Source organism: Arvicanthis niloticus, chromosome 23 (assembly GCF_011762505.2).
Source record: "Arvicanthis niloticus isolate mArvNil1 chromosome 23, mArvNil1.pat.X, whole genome shotgun sequence".
Taxonomy (NCBI): Eukaryota; Metazoa; Chordata; class Mammalia; order Rodentia; family Muridae; genus Arvicanthis; species Arvicanthis niloticus.
The window spans coordinates 6,274,447-6,302,099 of NC_133430.1; the positions used below are offsets into that span (position 1 = coordinate 6,274,447).

A 27,653-nucleotide genomic window follows, 5' to 3' on the forward strand; every position below is an offset into this window, starting at 1 on the left:
TGACAGACAAGGTTGCTCTTTATTGGTTAAAATCCCTGCTGGCCAGCAGGTTCCACAGTGCACAGCTGAGAGGGGCTGAGCAGGGGCAGCTCGTTCCCCACTGGGCAGACACCGAGGGAGGTGACGGCTGCTATGGTCTGGTAACCACCCATTGTACAGATGAACTTTTTCTGTTTGTTCCCTAGGGCCTACCTGCCAGGTCCTACCCAGAGCACTTCCAATGAGCATCCCCGCAGGCCCTCACTAACCCCAACTCAGCCACAGCAGAATGAAGATGCAGAAAACAGTACTCAGCTAAAAAATCAACTGAGTCCTGGGGTGTGCGGGATGTTTCAGCCCATTACAGGTGTCTGTACCCATCTCCCTAGAGCCAGACAGGAGGCTCCCTTCCACCCCTGTGGTGCATGCGATGGGGGTGGGCAGTGGTTTGCAAAAGCAGATGGAGAGGCTATGAGCGTGCAGGGGGTCCAGGGTGACGCCAGGCCAGGTCCTAGCATCAATGGCCAAGGCTCCCAAGGATCCTGGCTGGGTAAGGCACAGAGTTTGGGTTTCTCAGGGGCCCAGTCCCAGCCTGGCCCCGAAGAGCCTCTCCGGGCAGCACATGCAGCAGCTGCCGATGTGCTGAGCCGATGAGGGCACTCACTTGGCTTTGGGCCTGGACCTGAGGCCTGTGAGGAAGGAAACGGTAGTGTTAGAACGGCCTTTCTCAGGAAGCTCTAGGTGCCCAGTAAAGGGTCCCACTGCCGTGGCCAAGGCTCTGAAGTGTATCCGGGTCCACTCTGGTACCAGATTCCTTCTCAGTGGATGAAGCTAAGTTGATTCCTGCAGGCTGCTGTCTCGGAGGCTGTCACAATCAGGTGTGACGCCTGTCTGGACTGTCTTCAGTGGGCTCCAAACGGCCTACTTTTCACAGACCCATACCTACTGTCTGCTCTCACTCAGCCTCACTGGGTCCTTTGAGCGAGACTTGGTCCTTCCTGCTTTTGCTCTGGCTGGGTACTGACCAGGGAGGGCCCTGGGTTGGCAGCCACACACTGAAACTGCCACCAAACCTGAGCCTATAGGAAACCCTGTTCCCAACATTCTCTGAGCTGCCTAAAAAGCCTGCTTTTTCACCAGTGGTGGGTGGGGTTCCAGGCTCTCCCTTGGAGGCTTGAGTTTGAGAATCTGCCCAGAAGTCAAGAGAAAAGGAGCGGAGTAAAGGCTATCTGTCAAAGCTTTGCCTGGAGTGTTATTAGGACATCTGTAGGGAGTAGGGAGATGAGCCAACCAAGGCAGGGGTGTAGTAGGTCTGAGTTAGCTACAACAGAGGTGCTCGGCATGGAGAGACTGCCGATCCAGGGACACAGGAGCTGGTCTCCATCGAAATGTACTGCCCAATGGGGCAGTCCTGACTGCAGGATCAACATCACTGGAAAAATGAGGGAAGACCACTGTGCAGGCTGGGCCACAAGTAATGGTAAACTTGTGTTCTGAGCCCCCTGGGGCTCCTGCCTACAAGGCACCAACAGACCTTATCCTTGTACCTCGATCCTGAGACTTCAGCCTGGTGGCCAGCAGTTCAGAGTGCCAGGCAGGCAGGCCCAGGGCCCCTGTGCTGGGTCAGAGGTGTCTGGGGTTTGTTCAGGCTCCCACAGTTCACGATGGGGCCAGACTTTTTGTCCTAGCCAGGCCTTCCTCCATCCATGATGCCTGGCCATGGAACAGGGCCCCAAGCTGGTCCAATTCATCTTTAACGTCTTGGGTCATGTATTGGCCCTGGTCGTCCTGCCATGAGGCAGGCCCAGAAGACCCACTATGGCATTTAAGAGGAAGACCAGTGTGATGGTTTGTATATGCTTGGCCTAGGGAGTGGCACTATTAGAAGGTGTGGCCCTGTTATAGTAGGTGTGGCCTTGTTGGAGTAGGTGTGTCACTGTGGGTATGGGCTTTGAGACCCTCATCCTAGCTGCCTGGAAGCCAGTCTTCTCCTAGCAGCCTTCAGATGAAGATGTAGAACTCTTAGCTCTGCCTGCACTTTGCCTGCCGGGATGCTGCCATGCTCCCGCCTTGATAATAATGGACTGATTCTCTGAACCTATTAAATGTTGTTCTTATAAGATTTGCCTTGGTCATGGTGTCTGTTCACAGCAGTAAAACCCTAACTAAGACAACCTGGAATCTAAACGAATCCAACTCTGCTCCTGCTACAGGGAGGGGAGGCCCTTGCACCTTTGCCTCTGGCGGCATCTGCACTCAACACAGCCATTTCCGTACAATCTTTTCAGACATGTGCTTGACCATAACCTGGACCACAGGCGAGCTGGAGTAGTGTTGAAGGATTGGCCCCCATGCAGAGGGAAGCTGTCTCTTGGGGAGCTGGGATTAGTAAAGCTGCATTTACCTTGACCATGGGTAGGGCTGAGACACGGATAGGAACAACCTCAGTCTGTCCTGCAGGACTAAGAAGCAACCATCCCCAAAGAGCCCACAACTCTACAGGGAACCCAGCTTGGCTCTATCTCCCATGCCTTGGAAGCCCATCTGGAGTTCAGCTCTGAGGTTGTCTCCAGCTGAGAGAGAGGAGACCCTGGGCAGGCAAGGCTTGGCAGCTGGGCCTTCTCTAACAAGGCAGCACAGCAAAGGCACCACCACCGTGAGCCAAGGGAGGGGTTTGCTGGTGTACCGAGAGAGCTGGAGACAAGCTAGGTTAGTGCTCAGGAGGACCAGGCGGCAGGCTGAGGCCCCGGGACCCGCTGTCGTCATTAGTGAACACAAGCCAGGCTGCATACATACCTCACTGGATCACACACAGCCTTTTTGCCTTAATATCATCAGAATCAGGGGCAAACTCTGCTTTCAAATAAAGGAAACACACTCATCAGCTTAGCACACGGGGCAGCCCTGAACTTAGGGTGGTGGGATCTGTGGGGGCCAGGCTAGCCATGCCAACACTCTTGGTCAGGGTCAGAAACTTAACCACCAGACCGAAGCCGACTCTTTGGTCATGGTGACAAAAGGAGGCGGCAACCAGGGACTTAATGTCAGACCACCCTGCAGCAGCAAAGAGCCAAGAGCTACCCTGCTCCACTCCCTGCAGAAGGGGTGTGGAGGCAGGAATCTGCAGGTGAGTGATGCAGGCAGTGGCCCCCAAAGCAGCCCTCTTGTGTGAAGTGCTGTGCCCCATTCAATCACCCTCTCTCCTGGATGCTGGTCGAGCCTGTAGTACCCGCAGGGGTAAGGGAGGGACCAGCAGGATAGCAGGGAGAGGTCCCAGGCCCTGTTGTAGGACAGTCGGCTTTAACCACATGCTCAGACCCAGCTGTCCCCCAGCCTTGCTCACCAACGCCCACCTCCCAGTTACCTTCTTGGTTCCTTGAGGGACGTTTCTTCCTCCGCTTGCTCGTCCCCTTTGAGACCCGGCCTTGGATCCTGGGGAGGGTACCAGACCCTGAGGAATCTGTCACTGCATCCTCAGAGAAGGACCTGTCCAGGGACGTGTCAAGTGCGGATTCTGGAGCTGTGTCTTCTTCATCCTCATCCTCTCCAGGGCCTGTGCGGGGGAGGTGGGTGCTCTGTGCTCGCCCAGCTGCATCCTCTGGTCCCTCACTGGTGCTGTCAGCCTCCGCTCGGTGGATGCCCCCCAAGGCTTCAGGATCTGTAGTGTCCTGGTGTGAGCTCGCAATTCCAGGGGGCTTATTGCTGAACTCGAGGGGCTTCAGCGCCTGATCATCTCCTAGAGTCACTGGCCAGACCCCCTCAGAGGGCTGGGCATTCGGGGTATCTTCAGGGGGCAGGAAGTCGATGGCATCCACATACCAGGAGGAACGCCTCTCCAGGGCTGGAGGACCATCTTCCTCCTTGGATGGCTGGGGACTGGGGGTTACAGCGTCCACAAGGTCCCAGCCCTGTGGCTCGCCAGCTGCTGTGGTATCCAGGCTTGGCTCTGAGGCAGGGTGGTTTGTGCCCTGGGTAGGATTGCTGGCACTTGCTGTGGATAGAGGGATGTGTCCATAAGGGTAAGGGCCAGGGTTTTAGGCATTCTGGCCTCACTCCGGAAGTGTTCCTGACCTGGAACCTTCCTAAACTACTGTAAACTTCAGACTCATGAGCTCCCCAACATGGTTTCCTATGGGCCAAGGGAAGGCAGTATCTTCACTCTGGTCATACATGGAGGACAGGAGGATAACCCAATGGGCCACAAAAAAACATCCATTTCCAGAATCCCAGTAGTGAAGCCCTTCCAAAGGTTTGCCTGTCTTAACATCTCAGGTGCCCTGAACTCAGGGGTGTCAGCAGTGGACCATCATACCCCACATACCCCAGCCACCCAAAGGTGACAATGTTTAGGAAGGGCATGGTCCTCTCATAGGTCATTTTCAGAGCTGTGCCAACTGGGTCTTCACTATCCTACCCCCGGCCCCCAAGCATCTCCAGAGCATTGTGTGTAGGGTCCCCAAAGGTCCTCAGGTCTCAGAAGGCTTCCTGGAGGCAGGCACAGGTGGAAATGATGGGAGGGAGTGGGGAGGTCACAGGCTGAGGTCTCACCAGGATCTGTGGCCTTTGGAGGATCTGTGGCCTTTGGAGGATCTGCAGCCTTTGGAGGATCTGTGGCCTTTGGAGGATCTGCGGGGGCTACCCTGACACTTGTTTCAGTGTCTCCCCGGCCCCGGGCTGTCTTCCGTAGCTGGAAGCCCTTCCTGATGTCTGCCAGCAGGGCATCGATGACACACACCTCTTCTTGCTTCCCAGGACCCTTTCTGACTGCAGAGCAGAGCCACAGACTTTAGAGAGCTGCTCAGAGATCCAGAGGCCACCCCTGGAACCTCTAGGAGAGCTGCAGAAACCCTGCAAGGCTTGGGAGAGGAAGGCAAGCAGCCCCATCTGGGACCCGAGACTTGCAACTGTTCCCACCTGCCCTGGAGACCCACCAGGCTTCCCGTCCTCGCCCCTCGGCCTCCGTGCCTCCTCCTCCGCCAGCTGCCGTTTTCTCCTTTCTGCTTTTGCCATCTGTTCCTTCCGGTCCTTGTTCTCCTGTTCAGACAGACAGGAGCCTTGTCACTCAACCTAGTGACCCTCAGTGGGTATACCAAGGACAGACAGAGTGGAGCTCAGGGCTGTACCTAGCCACAGCTGGGAACACAGGGGCAAATTCTGCCTGGCTTGGTTGGGAACCCCACTCTGGTCTCAGGTATCACCGAACTCCCCCTGGCCCACCACACCTTCAGGGCACGGGTGAAGAGGTCCCGAAAGGTCTTCATGGTGCTGAACGTGTCCTCTAGGGACAGCTGATGGGGGTCTTCACACAGGTAGTCAGCCAGCTCCAGCTTCTTTTGCTCAATGGCGTCAAACACCTTGTCCAGCGCCCGAGAGGCCTCAATGCTGGCCTGGGGACATAAATCTCAGTCACTAACAGTGAGTAAGAGAATGCTTGGTGAGGCCTTCGGCAGGCACAGGACCCTTAGGCAGAGGTCTGTATGCAGAACAGGGTGTGTGGCATGCTGGGTGTACCTGGGAGCCTCAGCCTAGGGCCAGGGAGCCCACAGAGGAGCCAGAGTAGCTGCCCTGCTGATTCAGGCTGTTGTCTGCTTGGCCTGTGTTCACCAGCAGAGCTGCTCACCCACCCACTTGTCCCACACATCCCTGGACATCCCAGGATCTGCGCTCCCTCACGGAACGTACTGGGAGCGCATACTCTACTGTCAGCCACACATACTCTTCTCCAGCTTACCTGGAGGCGCTCGGCATACTGTTTCTGCACCTCAGGGATTGAAGCGGATACCTTCCTCTCCGTTTCTAAAAGCTTCTTCAGGTTGGTACTGGCCTCTGAGTGGATGATCTCCAAGTTGATTCTGAGAGGCAAGATGGGATTGTCAAGCTGACCAGCAGTCACATCGGGCCCTTGACTGCACAGTCCCTGAGACTACACAGGCCTCTTTACATACCCTACTACAGTCCCTGGGTCCCTCGGTCCCTCACACTTTTCACATTGCAGGTTCTAGTCAGTCCTGTATGCTTAGGATGTTCTAGTGACACTCGGCTCAGCCAGTCCTGTCAAGATGCTGGACCCTCATTGTAGAATAGGGCCTGTGTCATGTTGGGCATACCTGGGAGCCTTAACAAAGCTGCTGGGCCCACTTCCATTTTTGCCTGATTAGCTCTAAAGGCCCAGCAGCTGCCGAACCTAAAGTTCCCCCAGGTAGTGGAACACGGCAGCACAGACTTTGCCTGCTTGCTGGGTGGTGAGACCCAAGACAATACCACTCCCAAGCCTCAGCTTCCTCATCTACACGGTGAGTTGGTGTGACCTAAGTTATGCTGTCAGGAAGGCTTACTCTATAGAGAGACTGTGCCGGACTGTCACCCCTGTCCCTTCTGAACTTCATGTTCTGATCTAAGTCACACAGCTATAGCTGACACGGCCCTGTCCCACAGTGAAAGTCAGCATCTTTGGAGTGGTCCTGAGGCACAGGGCTATGCTTTAGCTGTACCAGACCCTGCTGTCGAGAAGGCTGGAATCAGAGGTTGGGGCCTGAGCTGCTAAGGCACTGGGCTGGCAGGAATACCCACCCTGCAGCTTGAGAGGGCGGCTCCAGGTCCCGGGACAGCTGTAGGAGGTCCGGGTGGCTCTTCTCCACTTCCTGTAACACAGTGTGCCCAGGAAGCTCCCCTTTGGTCCTGAGCCTGTGCAGGATATCACCCTGCACAGTCATGAGTAGAAGCCCACCAGCTCTCTGACCCTCCCAGGGCCTTTGAATCATGCCTTGAGTCTGTCCCAATGTGAATGGGGGTGGTGGAGCTAAGGCCCGCTGAGGACAGGCAGCGCTGTGGCTCAGTCTCAAGAATAAGAGGCCTAAAGACAGAGTAGGGGCAGCCACGGAGGCACCGCACCCCACCCGACAGGTTCCCCAGAGGTCACCTCCAGCACATGGTGCAGCAGCGTCACGCGGCTCTGCTGGGACTTGGTCTCTGTGAGCTTCAGCAAAGTGTTAATCTTGAAACCATCTGCATCTCCCGTGTGGCTGCCCTGTGAGGGATAGGAAGTGAGCCCCCTGACTCTCAGGGTGTGGTGGGAGGTGGGCCCCAGGACAGCTCTGACTTACATAGTTGAGGAAATTCCCAATTTTGAGGATCAGCTGACAGAAGACTGGCAACCGCTGGCTGGTGAGCAGGCCTGTGATGGAGGAGCAGGGCTGAAGGAAGGCCCGAAGCCTCCGGGTATCCCGGGGTACCCCAGGCCCATCACAGCACCAGGAAGGAAAGAAGGCAGGGGTTATATGGGGTTATGGGTTCCTTCACCACCTATAGGTGTAAGGACACTGGGGACACTTTCTTCGATGTCCATGTTTGCTGGACTCTCAGCTCCGGCAGGTGTATGGCCATTACCATGTACTTTGGGTGAGGACCCTGGAATACTACAGGAGCTTCTTCCAATCTGTGTTCCCCCCAAGTTCTCACGACCCCGTCCCATGGGTGGCAGGGTGGACCCTCCCAGCTCAGCAGCTGAGATGGGAGCAGGGATGTACCATGCTGTGTTCCTGAGAGAAGTGAGCCTATCTGTGTCCCTGGTCTGTGGTCAAGCAGGGCTCTGTCATTCTGTGTTCACAGAAGGCAGATGTATACTTGTCAGTGTATGCACGCCCTTGTGTCTCTGTGTGTGTTTGTGTGTGAGTGGCTGTATACAGGTATATGTGCATGCATGCTGTGCCTGTGGGTATGGAGTATGTGTCCTCACTCAAGTGTGCAATAAGTGAGTGTACAGGACCGTGTGTGTGTGTGTGTGTGTGTGTGTGTGCGCGTGTGCGTGTGTGTGAGATGTGGTAGCAACAGAGGTGACTGGGTTTTGGTGGCAAAGTCAGCACCTCACTAGCTCTTGGCAGCTATCATGGCACAGCTCCAGTAGGGGCCAACACACATGGAAGGCCTGTCCCTCCCAGCCCCATAGGCTTCTGGGCCCCACTCACTCTCACAGGCGGTGAGCACCAGCTGGGCCTTGGGCCGCACCATGTCCAGTACGATGGCAGTTCCCTCACACAGCATCATACACTCCAGACGCAGCTGGTAGCTGACGCAGCACGGTAGGGGGTTAGGGCCTGGAGGTTCCACCATGCTTGCCACTGGGAGCATGCTCTGCCCTTGGTGGGTGGGCAGAGGGAGGGTTCCCCTGGCCTGGGCTGAGAATGTATACACTTCTAGGCCTGTCCCCAGGACAGAAGTAAGACCCAGGCAACTGGCTACCAGCCCGGGATGCTAGGAGCTTCTCAGGAAGACTCTGGCCTCAGGACATATGAGGCCTCACCTCTGCTCTTTGAGAGGGGAGGAAGAACATGAGCACACTTAGATGGCAGACTAGAGGACTCATTCCCTGAGCCCCAGGGACTCTGTTGTAGGGACAGCTGCCTTCCTGACTTATTCTCCCTCACCCAAGCTTGGCTCCTGCCTACTCTCTCCATCTTTCTTTCCTCATAGGTTAAGCAGGATCCCAGGGCTGCTGTGCTCACCAGGGGATGTCCAGGAGGAGAACGTAGAACTGGTCAGCATTGGCCAATTTGGCTCGCTCCTCTGTGAACGCCCGTAGGTTCTCAATCTGCAGGAGGGCCACATGTAGAAACCAGCTGTCTGACCGACCAGTATCTGCCTACCTTCAGGTCCTTGTGAAGCTCCATGGTGGCCCTGGCCTTCCGTGGGTCTCCACTGGGGTGAGATGGGTCAGACCTTTGCTCTCCCTGATTCCTTGGGTTGGTCAGGGCCCCGGCTCACCTCGTGCTTCTCTGGAAGGAGCTTCAGGAGCTGCTTGAGGACCTCCACATCGAACTTGCTTGTGTCTCCAGCCTGGATCATGCTGGTGACTTCTTCATTGGAACTGGAGAGGGTTGAGGACAGGGGTCAAAAAGCATGAATTTTCCCCTTCCCTGTCTCCTGCCATGCTTAGAGATGGGGATGGCTGATGGGCACCCGAGAAGCTACTCGAGGGGGCTCTCAGGTAAGGATTTGGGAATTGAGAGGCAGGACTGTCTTCCCTTGACTTGGCCATAGTTTGTCCATAGCCTAGGAGTCTATCAGTGATTTTCTGGGCATCGCTTGTACCCTGGCATGTAGGAATCTTAGATAAGAGTCTGTGGTAGCTACCCACAGCCTCTGGCTCTGGGGATGGAGCATGCATGGACCTGGCCAGCCTGCAGAGGGCACTGTTGGGCAGGGCTGGGATGCTGGGCAGAGCTGGCTGCTCGCTGGGGCTGAGTTTGGCAACAACACTATATCCCTCACTCACCATTTAAATTGCTTCAGGAAGATGTTGAGGTTCAGGCTCTTCTTGGAGTCCAGAAAAGTGACCTAGAAACCCCCCTTTAGCTGGTATCTGGAGGGTGGGCAGAGGATGTCACACAGACACACACAGACACATACAGACACACACAGACATCACACACACACACACACACACACACACACACACACACACACACACACGTCATTAGTCTTACTTCTTTAGGTTCCTTCCGGGCGGGGGCAGCAGAGGGCTCCTTGGGCTTGGCCGTGGGGAAGGAGAACAGCTGCTCAATGCTGGAGAAGTCCGGTTCCACTGCGGCTGTGCAGGGGCCGCCCAGTGTTGCCCACATGGAGTTGCGCTCTGAGGGGTAGTCAAGGTACTCTGCTGAAACTCACACTTAATGTGGGCCTGGGGGTCCAGAGGCAGCTGTGCCGAGGCCTTGGAGGACTGAACAGGACGCCACCTGGAGCCCAGCCTGGGTTGAATGAATCATGTACCCTCCAAGACATTGTCAGGCTATGTACATGCCTGCAGGCACATACGTCCATGCTGGTAGTGTAGAGTGAAAAATTATAAAGGCCATTTTATGAAATATGTGTAGATTTTCGCCTTACAGAACTCGGAACTGAAAATAAGATTTCAGGCCTTCACATTTCAGGTGAAGGACACTTGCTGGATTACATTCCCCAAGCCTCGCCCAAGGCAGGAAGGCATTCCTGACCACAGATAAAGATGCTGCCACCTAGGTGGGTCTATAGCCGAAAGATAGTTCATCTGAAATAGTTGGTAAATGGCAGGATAGGACACAATAGCATGGTAAAAACCACATTTTTGAGAAAAATGAGTGTGCAGTGATTTTCACATGACTCTAGATCATTTGGGCTAGACTCTCTGAAATGTTCCACTGTTCTTGGTTACCCCTCCCTTGGTCTTCCCAGTGCTATGTTCAAAATTTGTAAAACAACCAATCATGTGTAAACGTGCGAAAATGCAACCATTCATGTGTAAGCGTGCGAAAATGCCTTCCTTCCCCCACCCCATGCTATAAAAGACCCTTTAACCCACCACTCGAGGCCAAAACCCTGCTCTTGGAGCTAAAGAGCTTGTTGTTTTGACCGCCGGCTCTTTCCCTAATAAACCTCTGCTGATTGCATCCAGGTATGGTTTCTTGTGATCTTTGGGTGGTCGCGATTTCCGGAGGCTTGAGGAAGGGTCTCCCGAGTATGGGGGTCTTCAGTAGGTGACCAGGTCTCTCCCTGGCTTGCCTTCTCTCGGTTTCAGCACCTGACACCTAGGCCACTGTGCTAAGAACCTTCGAGAGGGAAGGGTAGGCCTATAGCAGCAGACACCTATAACCCATAGGGCTGTGTACTGGGTGCGACTATATCCTCTGAGGTGACCTTTATTCTCATGCAAGACACAGAGGAACTAAGCCCTGACAGGGGCTGGCTGCCTTGGCTAAGCAAAGGTAGATGCATGAATGGTGAACACTCATAGAAGGAATGACCAGTATGCACCTGCCCTCTTCAGAGGCTGGGCTGGAACAGGGAGGGGCTCACCTCGTGCCACATTGGATGGCAGCTTCTGCCAGTTCAGCTTCTTCATTCGCAGGGTGGGTGGGTTCACTCTGCGGTGACTGGGGAGGCAGGCCGAGCCCAGGCTGTGGTCGACCTGGGCCACAATGATCTCCTCCACACCACCCGCCATAGAGGGGACAGAGAAACCAGGCAGCGGGGGAGGAGGTGGAGGGATCTGGCCTGTGCTGGGTAGTGGGGGAGGGGGAGGAATTGGGCACATGCCAGGGATTAGGGGTGGGGGTGGGGGTGGAGGGGGAGATATGGTCCCTGAGCCTGGCAAAGGGGGTGGCAAGGGGGGAGCGGGAGGGGGAGATATGGTTCCTAAGCCTGGTAAAGGGGGTGGCAAGGGGGGAGGGGGAGGAGGAGGGGGAGATATGGTCCCTGAGCCTGGTAAAGAAGGTGGCAAAGGTGGGGGTGGAGGGGGTGCTGGGGGAGATGAGATCCCTGGGCCTGGCAGGGGAGGTGGAGGTGGAGGGAGCACAGGGGTGGAGCTGGAGAGTGGTGGGGCTATGCCAACGCTGGAGCTCTGGGTGCTGCCCACACGTTGGCAGGGAGCAGCCACTATTGGCTGCTGGCTTTCCACTTTAGTCGTGGGAGTAGTAGTGTTCTGGGAGGAGCTGCCCTGATTCTGGACTAAGTTGGTCTGGACACTCTTGTGGGCCTTGTCCAGGGGGCTTGGTCGGGGCCGCCCTTTGATGGACAGCAGTCGTTCGACCACCTCCTCCAGGGTGCAAGCGTGGGCTGCAGGAAGGAAGTGTGCAGAGTCAAGGGAGAGGGCCAGAGATGGAAACAGGCAAAGGGTGGCCACCTCCCACATGGCCTCCCCACATAGCCAAAGACCTCGGGGTCTTCGCGCCAGGCCGTGCCCTGCGGCACACTTTGGCCCTCCCAGCTTCTCACCATCACTGGCCAGGAGCACGGCCCGGTTCACCAGGTTCTCCAGGGCCTCCCAGAGCAGTTGGCCTGAGCGGCCAGCAGGCTCCAGGTGCATGAGACCCTGCAGCACTGACAGCAGCTGGGCGGATGCCGGGGAACAGCTCACCTGAATTGACCAAAAGGGACAAATGGCTATCCCACCATGTGCCAGGGGCATCCTGTCCTATAGCTCCTTCACTTCACGAAAGCCCTGGTGATGACTGACTCAATAGCAGGGTTACTGGTGGCACTGAGGCACACTATGAGACATTAAATGGCACCCCTGCTCTCTACCTATCACTGTCACCCCCAGATGAGAGCTGCTACATTCAATAACTGAGACTGAGGGCCAGGTAGGTTCAGTCTACCGAACCTTCCTCACCAGGCTTCGGTCGGAGCCCCCAGTAATGGCTACCTCGCTGCGATGCAGGAAGGCACAGCCAGCTTGGACAGCTTTGATCTCTGGAAGCTGGTCCCCGGACCTGCATCAGAACCGATTTCCCAGGACAACCCAACCCCTGCCTTATGGTACCAGCTCTGTGCTGCTGCCCCGGCCATCATGGGGCCAACCCAAACGGAGGCCCTGGGCCTAGATAGCCAAGTCCCCCCACCTTGTGGAACAGGGAGGCAAAGACTTCCTGGTGGCTGTTCATGTTGATCCCATCGCTAACACGCTGAAGTTCCTCTTCATCCTCCGCTTTGGCCTCTTCGAAGGCTTCCAGCTGGATCAGCAGATCGGCATCCTCCAAGTCTCTGAGGGAGATGGATAACCGTCTCAGCTCAGCGGCTGTCCCACTGGAAACCCTCCCCACAGATCCAGCCTGCACGCAGCCCTAGGGAGCACACTGGGCCTAGCAGGCCCAGGTTGATCGATTGTGGCCAGCCTGTGGCTCTGCAGCCTGAATGGCAGTTTGAATGGTAATTCACGGGTCTTAGCCTCACGCTGCCAGGCTGCCTGGCATCTCCCGGGATGCCAGGGTAGGATAGATTCCCATGATGGGTACAGGATGGGGTTGCGCCTTCAGGTGGAGGGTTAAAAAATCATAGTCAAGATCATACTTGAGATAGGCCACCATGAAACATGAGAGGGGCTTAGCCTGAGTCAGATGTCAGGAGCGATGCCAACATCACCTCAGCCTGTCCAGTAACTGACCCCCTCACTGCCCACCTGAAGACAGGTCCCAGAGCTTCACACCTGGACCACTTCCACAATGGTACCTCCCTGTCTGCCCCAAAGGCTGCTCACACTAACTTCCTGAAAGTAAAGAGCCCCTAGTGGGGTCTGACCCGACTATAGTCAGGACTGGGCTCTCAATTGGACGGACTCCCTTTGGAGAGGCCAGGGTCACCAGACAAACGCCAGGCTGCGCTATACCAGGGCTTCAGAGCATGGCGAGCAACCATCAGAAGTGTGTGTGCTACGCTACAGCTACGACATGCTGCGTGTCCGAACCTCAGTCGACAGGAAGCCCTGTCCTGACTATGGCTCTGATGGGCAATGCCTAGGAAGGGTGTCTAGCCTGAGTCCTAGGTTCACTCCTAGAAGCAACCTCTCATCTGGAGATGCTACCTGGGCCAGATGGCTGGAACCCCAAGGAAGGGCTGGGGAGGGAGCAGCTGGCAGAATAGCCGCAGCAAGGACTTACCGTAGCCGGGTCAGAATATCCAGCAGCTGTAGCCCTGAGATGGATGGATGGGTGGGGTTAGAAAGTCTGGAGACTGCTTCTGACCTATCTCCCTCTCCAGTTCCTTGTCCCACAGGACTTCACTCTCCTTCACCTCCCTTCTCCCTCCTTTAAGACCATCATGGAATCTTCAAAGTTCCAGAGGAAACAAGGTCTAGATACAGGGTCGTGTTTGTTCAGAGACCATTGTCTGAAGGAGCAGAGCTAGAACTGGAAGCAGGCCCTTTATCTGCCCCTACAACCCACATAGCCTGCAAACCAGAACCCTTGGTGCTGACACTCTATCTATCACAGGAGCCCGTGGTGGTAGGAGGTACCCAGACCCTGGAACAGTGCTTTCCTCTGGAGCCCTAGGGGATGTGGAGTAGGGGAAGGACTTGGTGCAGTCCCCCATCCCCGGGGGGTATGGCACAAGCTGGGCTGGCCGAGCAGACACTTTGGAGGTCTTCTAGAAGCCTGATCAGCCAGTGAGGGCACTTACCAATGAACTCGCTCCGCAGCTGGGCGCGGGTGCGGAGGTCCTCAGGGCCCAGAATGATAGCGTTGATCACACTGAGCAGGGTGACCACATAGGGCACATTGTCACTGTCTGAGAGCTCATTCATGATGACGCTGAAGCGGTACTGCTGGCTGCACACCATCTGCAGGTTGGGTGGGGTCAGGGTGTGCTCCAGCAGGAGATTCTGTGCTACTGGCCCGGGTTCCCACTACTTACCTTGTAATGATCCAGGGCATCGAGCGTCAGTGCATGGCCCTCAGGCGAATAGATGCACAGAGCAGCCAGCAGTTCAAACACCTGCTTCTTGACCATCACATTGGATGTGTCCAGGGCTGTGGAGGGTCAGAAACGTCTCAGGAGGCCCACTGTCCTGTTTCCCCCAACAGTCTTTAACACACCCGTGATCTCAATCCAGGGCTAGAGCCTAGGATGATAACTCCAGCTAAACTTCAAGGCCCAGCCTTTGCCATACTGATCTTTCCCAGTAAGCTGACTTCACTTCTTTCAGGAAAAGGCTTGAAGGCAGGGGCAGGTACCTGGAGTCTATAGAGCCCAGCCCAGCCCCTGCAGGTGGCTCTAGGCTTATTTTTTTTCCAAACTTGACAGCAACTGCATTCCTGACAACCTGCAATGCCTCTTCATCCCTGTGAGTTCTTGCATCCTGAGCTAGGGAAGTTTTACGGGTGCTTCTCATCTGACTGTGCTGAGAACACCCACAAGGGATTGATAGAGGGGTATAATCAGGTCCAGGCTAGGGAGACAGACTACAACTGGTGTGGACAGGTGTGGGTCCTGGGTTAGATATATTGGCAGTGTTAGTATTCTGTCTAAACTCTACCTCCACAGTTACCTGGCAATAGCCAGGTATGCTCTTCCTCACAGTTACCTGGCAACCGCCAGGCGGGCCTGATCCACTATAAAAGGGGATGCTTGCCTCCTCCTCACTCTCTTACCCTCTTTCTTAATCTCTTACTCTTACACTCTTGCCTCTCTGTCCCCTATCCCCTTCCTCTCTCTCCATGTGGTCATGGCCAGCCTCTACTTCTCTACTCCTCTGCCCCCCCCTCTCTTTCTCTGCCTCTACTACCCTCCTGGCTCCCCTACCCATGCCCTCAATAAACTCTATTCTATACTATACCGGTGTGTGACTGGTCCCTCACAGGAGAGATGCCTCTACATGGGCCCGCTGAGACATCCCCTTCCCCATACCTCACCCATGGAACACACTCTCTTTATCTCTTTATCTGTTTATAAACACTTCAGGCAGCCTCTGGTTTCTTGTCTCTCACAGACTCCATCCCACTAGTCACTGCTCCCTAGAAGGTCTTGAAGCTCCAGTTGGACCTAGTTGCTTCCACTGAGGGACACATGAAGACTGCTATCCACCTTAGTTTTCTTGTCACGGTCAAGGTGTTACAATAAGCCAGAAACTGCTCTTGAGGTACACAGAGGCAGAAGCAGGAGGTGTGGCCAGGGGTGACCTACTGGGTACCGAGGGGTGGTGACCAGGGAAGGCCGGGGGAGGTACCATCAGCAGTATGGGCCAAGCCTGGAGGACTGTGGCTGAGCTGTTACAGGGTTTGGAGCCAAGCAGAGTGTATGTGGGGACCTACTCTTTATACCAGGGCCCAGAGGCCAGAGGGTACAGCCAGCACAGGGCTGGTGGTCACAGAACTGAGGAGACAACTAGAGCCAGCTGGTGGAAGGATTGGGGGACCTGGAGGCCTGAGCAGGGTGAGCAGTCTCCACCTTGCTCACCTGGGGGCTGCTTTCCCCATGAACCCTCTCAGGTCCCCATGCCCTCACACAACGGCCCACAGCTCACCCTGGGAGAGCTGGCGCACATAACCCTGGTTGCTGAGGATGTATTCGATGCCCTGCTGTGAATTCATGACTGCACGCACACAGCTGATGCAGGTGAGCTGCAGGAGGGCATCCGCGATGCGGGCCACGCCACGCCCTGACAGCCGTGCCAGCGCCTCCAGCAGCAGGTCCAGGCCGCTCTGTTCCAGGAACTGCACCATCCAGCCGCCATCGCTGCTCTCCAGGCGCTTGCGTAGGCCCGAGTAGTTGACCACGGAGGGCATCTGCAGCAGCCGGATGCACAACTCGGGCTCAGCACTCTCCAGGTTGGCCTCTGTGGGGTCTGAGTCCTGCGGCCCCAGCTTCTCCTTCAGTGCCGCCCACTTGCGCTGTGCGCCTTCCTTCACAGACATCTTGTCAAACTGTAGGAGCAGAAGAGGGACAGGGTCATCAGCCTGACCGAGGAAGGCCAGCGTGGGCGTAAGTGACACGTGGAGGTACTGTTTGCTGCCTCAGTTTCTCTTTTAGGTTTCTTGCTTGGGGGCCATTGACGAAAGGCTGGGACAGGTACTTTTTCCTGGCCCCAGTAAAAGCTCTTCTCACTTCGCCAGAATTTGAATAGCAATCAGGAAGGTCCTACCATATGCACAAAGACCCTGTGCCCAAGGCTCAGCAAGAGGTTAGCGACCTGTGCCTGGGCATGACTTGTGCTGTCCTTGCAAGCCCCAGTTCAACTAGGAGAGGCTGGGGTCAGAGAGCAGCAGGCAGCCATGCTAGCTGGAATGCTATGACATCGAGGTGGTGACACAGCAAAACCAGCCTCTCTGGGCTCCCTTATCTGGCTCCAGGCACTTCCCACTGCCCACAACCTCAGGGTGTTGGGAGGAGGGGCGAGTCACAGGAGCAGGCTGAGGACTAGGTACAATGAGATGCCCAGTGCTTAACAGAGTGGGTGGCAGCTTCCCCTGGTCTCAGTTTGACTGTGGGTGGTGCACCCAGAGAACAGAGTCCCTCAGCACACAGAACTTCGCCTGGTTCATTAGCTCAGTCCCAGCTCCAACTTAGGAAATGACCCTCCTGCTCCCCAGTGGAGAGAGAGCCAAGTGTGGCCTAAAACCTTCTGCAGATAATGCCTTTCCCCAAAGTGTAATTGTAGACAAACTGCATCTTGAAGTCTCCTGCATCCGTGCAGTTTTTCAGCCTGGGCCCTGCTGGTTGTAACGCTGCCCCATCATACCTCTGGGGACCGCTTCAAAGGTCAGGGGCATCCCAGGCTCTCCTGCAACCATGTATGGCTGGGATCTTATATTTAGCATCTGAGAGAGGCAGCGTGGAGCCGTGGGAGGGAAAGAGCTTGGTGGGACAAGCTCCCATAGTCGAAGCCATCCCAAGGTCCCAGTCTTGCACTCTCCACAGGACACAAGATAGATATTCTACCTGCTGATAGGTGAAGGACTGCAGGCAGCACGCTGGGAGGCTGGTCCTGTGCCCACATTCATATAGATGGGACCCCAGAAAGTGTTCCTGGAACCCACTGGATGCGGGGAGGTCAGTGCACATTGCTTTAGGGTCTAATCTGCTCTCTGAGGGAAGTGGACCCCAGGCTGAAGAGGTACTCAGTCCATAACTTGAGTACGACTCAGGCATTTTGCCAGCGTGGCTCTGGGTCCTAGGTGTTGGCTGTCCTCACTGAAGACCCTGTTGCTCCGGGTGGGTGCCCCAGAGCATACCTACCCAGCAGTACTGACAAAGCTCCTGCCTGGCTCCCCATTCCCCACTCTTTGAAATGCCAGTGGCCAGTAGGTCTCTCTTAGAAGCAGCCCGGTGTGTAGCAGGGATCTGGAACCCCCGTGGCAGATTTCAGCCCAGCCACTCTGCCTGCTTAAGCCTCTTTCCTTCTCTGCATCTCTGCCTCAGCTACTGGGACCGGGCTGGGGCTGTTTCTCCTGCCTGTGGTGTAGGTAAGAGGGATATCCAAGTAGATCAGCTTGGGTTCTGCGCTGTGCCTTACTGGGTGAGGACCCAGGGTCCTACTCTTGATCTCTGCCTTCACCAAGTTCTCAGCCAAGCCCCCTTCAGCCAGCCAGCCTTCTACTCACCCAGATACGCAAGACTTTACGGCTGCCTCTGCCCACCCATTCAGGGCCTTGTCTCCATCTTCTCATCCCTGCTGTCAGCCTGTCACCCTCTTGGGCAGTGTCACAAGACGTACTGCCCCTGAAGTACGTCTTGGTGGTAGGTGTGGATGCTTCACCGTGGAGCAGAGCTGGCTGACTGGCCTCTGCACACTCCCCAGCTTCTGTGCTGCCCAGAGAGGTGCCTCCCTACCCCCATCCCTGCCTCCATTGGCCAGAGGCCCTGTCCCCTTGGCACAGGCTGAGTGGCCGAAGTATGAACTCAGCCAGACCTGGCTCTGGCATCCAGAGTTCTCTCTGGCCAGTAGCCCTGGTCCTTCATGTTGAACCCACCCAATCTTTCTGGAGCTACAGAATCACCAGAGCCTGAGGACCCTAGACACAAAGGTGGGTACCTGCTTTCCTCACAACTGACCATCTGGTACTAGCCAGTGCTTATGCCCTGTGTATACTCTGTCCCAGGACTATGGACTCACTCTCTGATGGAATCCTGCCTCCCCCCCACCCCCATACCTGCCCCACATCCCTGATGGGATTTCCCCTCTTCATCTGTGGAGGGGACCCCAGATTCATGCACACTGTCCTGGGTAACTTGTGTTGGGGGATGGTAAGCTATGTCCCCAAAGCCTTAATAATGGCTGTGTTCATCTGTGACAGCCAGTCTGCCTGGAAACCAAAATGCTGAAGTGAGGAACCCTTTCCTTCCTCTGTGGTATGTGCCAGCTGCCTGCCTCTCTGTAGGATGATACTGAGTGTGGACAGGTGATGGTGGCTAGCCCTGAGACAGCACCCAGCCATTCCACAGTCCACCTTTAACCAGGAAGACCAACAGCTGGGACCTGATCAATAATCAACGAAAGACTGCATTCCCTGTGGCCATATTTCCAACTCAGAACCAACCAGAGAAAGGCAAATCTCCTAAATGACAGTCCCATTTCTTGTTGGCCTCCATGAGGCCTTCCTTTTCTCTTCCCTATAGAAACTATGAAGCTTTCCCTCTACTGCCTGCTTTCGAACCTCTGAAAGAGCTGAGGTTGACCCCTTTGTTCCAGAAATCTTTGGGGGAAGGTACTGGTACCCAAACAAGGCTGGGGCCGAACACACACACATGCATGCACGTCTGTCTCTGTCTCTCTGTCTCTCTGTCTCTCATCTGCAAAGTGGGTTGGTTGCAGTGATTCAAATAGAAGTAGAGCCAGTGGTCGGAGTGAGAAGTTAGAATACTTGCCGCTGTTTTTTGCTGTTGTCTTGGTGACAGAGCCTCATGTTCTCTAGGCTGGCCTCAAACTCATTATGCAGCTGAGATGGACCCTCAAACTCCTAACCTCTTATGTGCCTCTGAAGCGCTGGGATTTCAGGTGTGTGCCTCCACAGCTGGCACACAGCTGTTTCAATGGCACCTGTGGGTGACTGGCCTTCCCACTTCCCGGCCTAGGCCAAGTGTCCGACTCTGAGTCAGACCTGGTAGGGACTCAGAGGGGCTGGATATCCTGGCCTTGCCCAAGGTGTAGGGGATGACCCAGTACAGGAAGTCAGCATCCTGGGGTAGAAGGGCCGGTGTCACAGCCCAGCTCTGGCAGATGGGGATCAGGACATCTACTTACACAATTCCCTCTGCACTTACAGGACTGCAGGGGGCAAGGCCTTGCAGATACAGTCCCTAGATCCAGGGGCTCAGGGCAGCTTGTCCCTTACCCATATATGTTTGTTTTTCTTTTCTTTCTAAAAAAAAAAAAAAAAGACAGGGTATCTCTATGTAGCCCTGGCTGGCCTGTGACTGGGTATACAGTCCAGGTTGACACTGAACTCAGAGTGCTGGGATTAAAGTGCACACTACCATGTCTAGCTTACACATGGTTTTTTTTGATTGTTTGTATTTTGGAACACATGGTTCTTAAGCATCACTTTTTCCACAGGTGCAGGCCAGGCCTTCCACTTAAGACTACTCCTGAAGGCAGGGTCTCCCTCAGGGTCTATGGCAACCAGACCAGATCTCAACACTGACAGGACTCCCAGGGGAGGGTTGGGGCTGCAGGCCTCAGGGCCACTGCCTGTGAGAGTGGCTCTCAGTAATAGCTGGCTGCCTCCTCCACAAGCTCTGGGCCAGCCTGGCATATCGCCTCCATCCCACCCCCATCCCACATGCCCGGGCAACTCCTCTGACTCAGGGAACTCCAGAGGCTTCCGCCCCTGACTAATAATCATATGGGAGCTGAGTGGGGGTGGAGGGTCAACTGCACATCCCTCGGATCTCATGAAAACAGGGAAACCAAGGCAGAGACAGCCTCTAGGAAGTCCTGCATGGGTCACCTGGCACCCAAAGGGGTGGTGGTGGTGTCCCAACACCTTAAGGAACCTAAGTCACAGACGCCTCATCTCAATTTCCTCATCTCTATTTCCAGAAAAACATGGAGTATAGTTCCAGGAGCCAGAAGGCCCTGCAGCCAGCAGCACTGGGCCTGGGGCTCTTAGACACATCGGGGAGTTCAGGTATCCTTTGAGGAGCACCCCAGGCTTTGCACCTAAGCCCTGGGGAGGCGGGCGCTGCCATCAGCATGCAATCCCTACCAGCACTAGAGAGCCGATGAGCCATAGCAGAGGTAAGTGACTAGGGTAGGCACAAGCCAGGTAGGGGGATGCCTGGAGGGGCTGCTGCCTGGGGCGGAGAAGCAGCTCTGAAGGGGCACTCTGCCAGCACCAGAATAAGGCCTGGGGTGCTACTGGGCCTAGAGCCAGCAGGGGGGTGGTGGTGGGGGAAACACAAAAGAGCGAGCTTGTCTTCCATGGGTGGGAGGGAGGAACAGCAGAAGCGGGATTCCGGAACTGGGTGGCAGGGGCTGCCACACTGTATTTTTAGATCTTCCAGGAGCCCAATTTTTCCACTGCTTGACAACCCTCATTTTTTTGCAGAAGTGCACACATTCCTGGTAGCGTCCTGGGGCTCCAGGACAGCCTGTTGTCCTTCTCTGACCCCATTACCTTTCCTCCCATGCAGTCTCAGCTCCCAGCAGGCCATCTTCCTACCAGACTGAGGACCTCAGCTGGCCTGAGGCTCAACTCAGGAAGGCAGTCTATCTGCACACGTGGCATCAAGGAAGCAAAATGTATTCTCCGTCCCCATGCACAGACATGGCATGCATATGGCCCGGTTAAGGGGCTCTTGTCACCATGGCTCAGAATGAGAGTATAGAACCCTGGACTTACAATTCCCAAGTCTCGGCAGGGAAGGAAGGCAGGGTTACTGCTGTGAACTAGTGTGCTACAGAACCCAGCTCCCAACCTCAACTTCCTTGCATCTGCAGGGCTGCACTCAGGAGTCTGCAGCCATGAGGGTGGGGTGGGGGATCTAGAGTGTGGGAGGAGAGTGAGGTTCCTGCTGGGCCGCCTTAGTATGTGGCACAGGGTACAGGCGCTGATACGGGCTCCAGAGAGGGAGTGTGTGCATGAAGGAACTGTTGCCAAGTACAGACAGGGCCGTGGAGCTTCCACCACAGCTAACACCTGGACTGTTACCAGGACACCTGCCGGAATGGCAATAGAGTCAACAGGAAGTGCCTGCTTGGGCTAAGGGGACACCCCTCTGCCCCTGCTCTCTGTGAGGAAGGCCTGTACAAAGCATCTGGTGCTGGGTATCAGTGTCTGGGATTCTGTGGGTAGACGGGGGTGGTCTCAGAATGCCCTCCTCCCCTCAGGCAACGTTGGAGACAGGAAGGGTGGAGGCGCCCATGGCAGGAAGCTTGCTTTCACTTCCACCCGCTCTGGGATGGTGTGGGGACTCAAGCTGTCCTAGAACTTGCAATGTCGCTAGAGGGGTCCCTTTCTCAGCCCAACTCCCCAGCTGTATAAAGTACAAGGATGAAAGGTGTATGTACTCTGACAGTCCGGCCCCCTCTGACATTCTTGAAGTTCTGAGGGCTGTGGTTAGGCACAGGGGGATGATGACTACAGTGGCCATCTGTGAGGGCACTTTCTGAGTACATGGGCTAGGAAGCTCCTCCTGTGGCCGAGCCCTTTCAGCAGAGGGGTGAGGAACAAGGTAAGCAGATCGAGGGTTCTGAGTTTGCCAGGCTCCGCTGGGAGGAAGGCAGGGTTACTGCTGTGGGCTCCTGTGCTATAGATCCCAGCCCCTAACCTCAACTTCCTTGCATCTGCAGGGCTGCACTCAGGACTTTGTGGCCATGAGGGTGAGGTGGGGGACCTCAGGCTCACCCTAGAATTCATCTGCTTGGGTTCTTTCTCTCCAAAATCAGTTATTCCTGGACAATCCCCCCTCCAACAGGCTCCATGTGCCCTCTGATCCCCCAGATGGTTTTGTTTTGGCAAGGCCTCTCCAAGTCTGGGAAGAATAGTTGTCCCTCAGGATGCAGGGGGCAAGCATTGTATGCTAGTCTGCCCTCAGAGTCCAGCCCCATCCCTGTCCGTGCCCAGGATGGGAAAGCTGTCCTGTCCACCCACATGCCAGATCAAGTCCCCACCCTCTGCCAGTGTCCAGCTGCAAGCTTCCCTCCCAGGGGCAAAGAAAACAAAGACACAGAGAGTGGGGGAGGGACATTACTCATGTCCCCTAGCACAGCCTGGGGCAGCAGCCAGCACTCAGAGAAGACAAGGTTGCTCATAGAGAAGACAAGGCCGCTTCCATGTGAGAGGGCTTCACCTCTGACCCGCTGGTTCCTTAGACAACCCAGCGGACTTCCTGTTCCTGTCTTCATAGGATAGATGGCAAGCGTGTTACTGCCAGCATCATAGCTGTCAGAAAAGAATGTCACTTTAACTGCACCTACTGCACAGGGTCGCCTGTGCCCTGATATTCTTTTTTTTTTTTTTTTTTTTTTTTTTTGGTTTTTTGAGACAGGGTTTCTCTGTGTAGCCCTGGCTGTCCTGGAACTCACTCTGTAGACCAGGCTGGCCTCGAACTCAGAAATCCGCCTGCCTCTGCCTCCCAAGTGCTGGGATTAAAGGCGTGCGCCACCACTGCCCGGCGTGCCCTGATATTCTATCTTCTTAGCTCTGAGCTCAAGTCTTCCTGGCCCCGTACAGCATTCCTTAGCCACCCGGCCCCAGGGAGACTGTCAGGCCCAACCGGGTGAGCAAGATCCTCAGCCCGGGTACCTATTTTGTTCACAGTCCTGGCTGAGAAATGAGGACACCAAGGCTCCTGTGAGAGCCAGCCCACACTGGACTTGGGTTTTCTTGGCCAGGATGTTCACCAAGAAGCCCCAGACACTCGGCATGGATTGGCTGGCCAGCACTGTCTGCATGAAAACCATCAGGCCTGTAAGCACGACGTATCTACTGCTTACCCTTCGCCCGTCTCAGAGGTGACCTCCCATTTCCTATCCGTCTTAGAGACAGCCCATCTCCTTGCAACCTGCTGCGGAACTCTGTAACATGCCAAGGGTCCAGCCCCTACTCCTGTCTATACCTCCACAGCCTGGGCCCTCTGTGTGGGTGTCCCTGAGAGAGATGTCTTGTTCTCAGGTCACTTGTGAGACAGAGAGAGGCATGGGGCAGGTAGCACCCTTCTCCCAGCCTAGGCCAGGTGGGAGTGGCTGTCTACCTCCCTGTGGATGCAGGAGGCAGTAGAGCTGTGTCTGGAGCAGAAGCAAGGACACAGGGAAACCTCAGCCCAGGGCATCTGGAGCCCTGGACCAGGCTGGCAGGGAGACTGAGCCACAGAGATGTCAGTCTGCCTTACAAAGCTTGGAGGCGCCCAGGTGGCTTTCAGGCCACACCTACCACTAGCAAGGGCCAACTTCCTGTCAGTGCCGGGGGAGGAACATGCTTGGGACTGGGAGATGGTGCTGGTTGGAGGTGGTGGGTCCTGGGTAGCCTCTGCCTCCTACTGTCTAAGCAAGAATGTATGATCCTCCTGACACACTAGGCCTTGGGTTGGCTTCAGTACTTGGCTTTAATGTTGGCGTCACTCCTTCATGGGAGTTTCCCTGGCCTCCCATCCACTAAGAACCTCACACCCAGGCTCCAGTCAGCAGGAACTCTGTCTGTCAGTACAGGCCACACATGCTGCTGGTGAGGCAGAGCCCATGGAAACGCAGGACCCATGTGGATCTGGGATGCTCTGAGCAAGTTCAGCTCTGCAAACATGTGGAATGCTATGACAGCCCAGGCAGGGGCTGCTGCCCAGGTACTATGACTTTGCCAAGGCCTCTGCTGGGGATCAGGCTGCCCTCCTCAAGCCTGTTTGCCCTCCCAGGAGTCCACATGACACAGGAATTAGCCAGGAGCAGAGACTTGTAGAGGCTACCTAGCCTCCTCTCTGGACTCTTCCATCCCCATTCTGTCCTGACTGCCTGCTACAGAAAGGAAAGCCATCGTGAGGGTGGGACGGGGAAGCAGCCTTGGCCATCCTGTCCTCAAACAGTGGTGAAGGGTCCTGGCCTTCAGTGCACACCCTCTGTCTTGCTTACTCTTTAGTCAACTTGACACAAGCGCTATAGTCATCCAGGAAGAGGATCCTCAGCTGAGAAAATGCCTCCATCAGACTGCCTCTGGGAAAATGCCTCCATCAGATTGCCTCTGGGAAAATGCCTCCATCAGATTGCCTCTGGGAAAATGCCTCCATCAGATTGCCTCTGGGAAAATGCCTCCATCAGATTGCCTCTGGGAAAGTCTACAGTGCATTTTCATGATTAGTGATGGATGTGGGTAGGCTTGGCCCACAGAAGGTGGTGCTTCCCCTGGGCAGGTGGTCTTGGGTACCATAAGAGAGCAGGGTGAACAAGCCATGAGAAGCAAGTCAATACATAGTCATCCTCCTGGCTTCTGCTTCAGTTCCTGCCTTGAGTTCCTGCCCTGTCTTCTCTCAGTGATGGAGGCATCAGTTCCTGTCCCCACATCACCCCCAGGAGGTCGTACCCAGTGATATGCCACACAAAGCCCTCTTACCCCCATACCCCCTATTATAGAGGTGTGATGATGAGGCCCTGATATGTGGCCCGGGAGCTGTCAGATGAAGTAAACCTTTTCTTCCTCAGGTTGTCTTTTGTTTTTGTTAGTTTGGGTCATGATGTTTTATCACAGCAATAGAAACCCTAACTATGACACCCCCCTCAGCCACACCCAACCCCACCTACCAATGCCTGATGAACCCAGGCACTAGGTGTCTAGGCAGCAGGTCCTATTATAGTCATTGGAGGAGAGTGAGACTGGAGGGTGAGCTTGCTTTTCACAGCCCCCATTTAGAGACTCAGCAGAGGCTACCTGACCAGGACAAGGCCTTCGACTCTCTGAGCTGCAGTGTTCCGTCCTGAGACCTTGTCCTGTGGTGAGCACTTGCTCACTTAGGTCAGGCTACCAGGGTGAAGGCCACATATCAGGGCCTCATCCTCACACCTCTATAATAGGGGGTACGGGGGTAAGAGGGCTTTGTGTGGCATATCACTGGGTATGACCTCCTGGGGGTGATGTGGGGACAGGAACTGATGCTTATAGCACAGGCTTTATAAGTGCCTCTTGTCAGAACAGACAGCAGCTCACATACTCTCCAGAGTGAGAGCCAAAGGGCCAGATGGGTCCCAGCAGCCCTTGGCTTGACTACTGTTAGCAGGCAGACCTGCTCGCAGACTGTGGGAGGTGAGAAGAGTAGGGATTGGGGACAGTGCTTGAGGGATGACGGAGGTAAGCCCCAGCACAGGACTGGCACTAATTAGCTCCTGTCCTGTTCCTTATGTAATCACTTTAGGACAGGGCACAGGGAACATAGGCCTAGCCGGCATGTTCCCCTACCTAGTTCCTATACAGCTGGAGTTGACATGTGCTGGTTGCTGGGCAGGGGTAGCTGTGAACAGATCCTACTTTGGTTCAATGCCCAGGCTGTCTGAAGGTTCTCACAAGACCTTCCTCATTTAGGTCAAGCTACCAGGGTGAAGGCCACATACTAGGGCCCCATTCTCACACCTCTAGTGATTGGGGGGGGAGGGGTCCATCCTCCCTATCCACATCAGATGTCCCTAGGCCTGTTTCTCTTATGGTCCCAGGGGTAGCCCCATAGAGACTGACTCCAAAGACATACCCTCTCCAACCACAATGTTCACTGGCCAGGGAACTGTGCACCTATTAGACACCTGCCTGTGTGTAAGACAGAGGTAGAGTCAGGTAGTATAATATCAGACCCCATCCTTCAGACCTCGGGAACCAACACACTAGCACCCTCATAGAGCCCAAAGATTCAGCCTACTCTAGAGAACGCCACCATCCCTGCCCAGAATGGCCCAGCAGCAGCCTGCCTGCACCCACAGGTGGCACCTTCACCCACCATCCGGCAATTCTCCTGCCTCCCCCAACAGCTCTCAGGAGCCTGAAAACTTTTCCCCTGTAACAAGTGCACTTTGATAGAAGGTGAACAGAGTCTATTTAAGGTAGGTGCTTTCAGGTCCCAGCACAAGGAGATGTGTGCAATTAGCTCGACAGCCATCAGCACCCCCACAAAGTGAGGGGCCTCACCTGAAGGTTAACCCCTCACTGCTCAGGAGCAGAACCCTTGCTAACAGCCTGCTTGGGTATGTGAGTGGAGGGTAGCCCTGCCTGGTAGCGGACAGGAGCTTGGAGAGTGCAGGGAAAGGGTAGGAAGGCAGAGCCAGGCAGGGCCAAATCCTACCTGACCCTAGGGGGACCCAGCTAGGTCAACTTGAACACTTGCTCCGGAGTCAATGGGATGGGGCAGGGGAAGCCTCAGTCTCCAGCCTTAGAACAAAGACCCGTTGTTTTTTTGTTTTTTGTTTTTTTTTTTTTTGTTTTTTGTTTTTTTTTCTATAGAGGGCTGCTACAGGGTCTGCTTCCCAAATGCTCTCTGCCCTGGGTGACACCCTGAAGGGATCCAGTCTGAGCCACTCTCCTCACCCTTCAGGTTTAGGTGAAGAAACTGAGTCCCAGAGAAGGCATATGTCACAGGACTACCGGTAAGGAGGGACTTCCTAACTCTAGCTTCAACCTGGGCATGCAAGCTTTAGTGGGTGCACTGACCTGGAGACCAAGGCAGGATCAGGTCATTTTTGCCACTGACTCCTGATGTGTCCAACCTGTCACCGTGTGCCATGGAGCCCCGAGTGGTTAGAAGCCTGGACACACAGGCCCATTGACCCCTTTCCATCCCATGGTCCTCTAGGGAGTCCACCAAAGCATAGTTGGGGGCCGCTCAGCTTTCCTACGAAGATCGCCTTCATTCCCAGCGTCCTTGCCCAGGATGGGGGGTTGACAGAGGTTGCCACAAGAAACAGAGCTGTGTCACTCCCTCAGATCTGCCAGTGGTGTGCAAGGGCCTGCCCTAGCCCACCGCGGGCATCTTTAGAAGCTAGCTGTCAGGGCGGGGCCGTAAGCTCGCACTGTGCTACCCGGGAGGCGGACCTCCAGTTGAAGTTTATTTTCTCAACTGTGGCTGATTCATGGTCAGGATGTGGTAGCCGCAAGGTAGGGGAACTCCTCCAGTCCGACCCCGGGCAAACACCCTGCGAGCAGTGGGCAGCATCTCCGTGTCAGCCCGTAGTCGAGGGCCAAGAGCGCGGGACCAGGCTCTTGGACACCTTGGTGCACACGCGGCAGTCCGCTCCTCAACCCCAACCATTTCCCTCACTGCCCCCAGACTCGGTTTCCCTCTGGGTTCCAGGCTAGCCCGAAGCCACGGACTTACCGGGTGGGGGCACAGCCGAGAGGTGGTACGGAGGGTGCTGTGTCCCGGCGCCGGAGCGTCTGGGGCTGCAGGCGGCGGCCTCGCGGCTGCTTTCCGCACAGTCTAACCGCGCTCGCGGGCCGGGCGGGGCTGGAGGGAGGAAGGGGAGG

At 55.5% G+C, this 27,653-nt stretch overlaps 1 protein-coding gene across 6 annotated transcripts; it reads right to left on the reverse strand.

Moving 5' to 3' along the window:
* On the reverse strand, nucleotides 1-27,653 carry Inf2 (inverted formin 2). 6 transcript variants are annotated; one of them, XM_076921011.1, is made up of 24 exons: nucleotides 27,505-27,653; nucleotides 15,749-16,148; nucleotides 14,140-14,255; nucleotides 13,906-14,065; nucleotides 13,386-13,419; nucleotides 12,351-12,492; nucleotides 11,725-11,866; nucleotides 10,807-11,565; nucleotides 9,462-9,607; nucleotides 9,251-9,312; nucleotides 8,740-8,842; nucleotides 8,481-8,566; nucleotides 7,944-8,044; nucleotides 7,083-7,153; nucleotides 6,899-7,006; nucleotides 6,550-6,620; nucleotides 5,711-5,831; nucleotides 5,202-5,366; nucleotides 4,911-5,013; nucleotides 4,528-4,743; nucleotides 3,344-3,970; nucleotides 3,175-3,259; nucleotides 2,776-2,832; nucleotides 1-668 (listed from the first exon to the last, which is right to left on the reverse strand). In XM_076921011.1, the coding sequence occupies exons 2-23, from the start codon at nucleotides 16,137-16,139 to the stop codon at nucleotides 2,820-2,822; spliced, it is 3,822 nt and encodes a 1,273-aa protein (XP_076777126.1). In that variant the 5' UTR covers nucleotides 16,140-16,148; nucleotides 27,505-27,653; the 3' UTR covers nucleotides 1-668; nucleotides 2,776-2,819. The 6 variants fall into 6 exon arrangements, with proteins under 6 accessions (XP_076777126.1, XP_076777122.1, XP_076777127.1 ...); XM_076921007.1 differs by lacking the exon at nucleotides 27,505-27,653 and adding an exon at nucleotides 17,826-17,992; XM_076921012.1 differs by lacking the exon at nucleotides 3,175-3,259 and having other exon boundaries at nucleotides 27,505-27,652.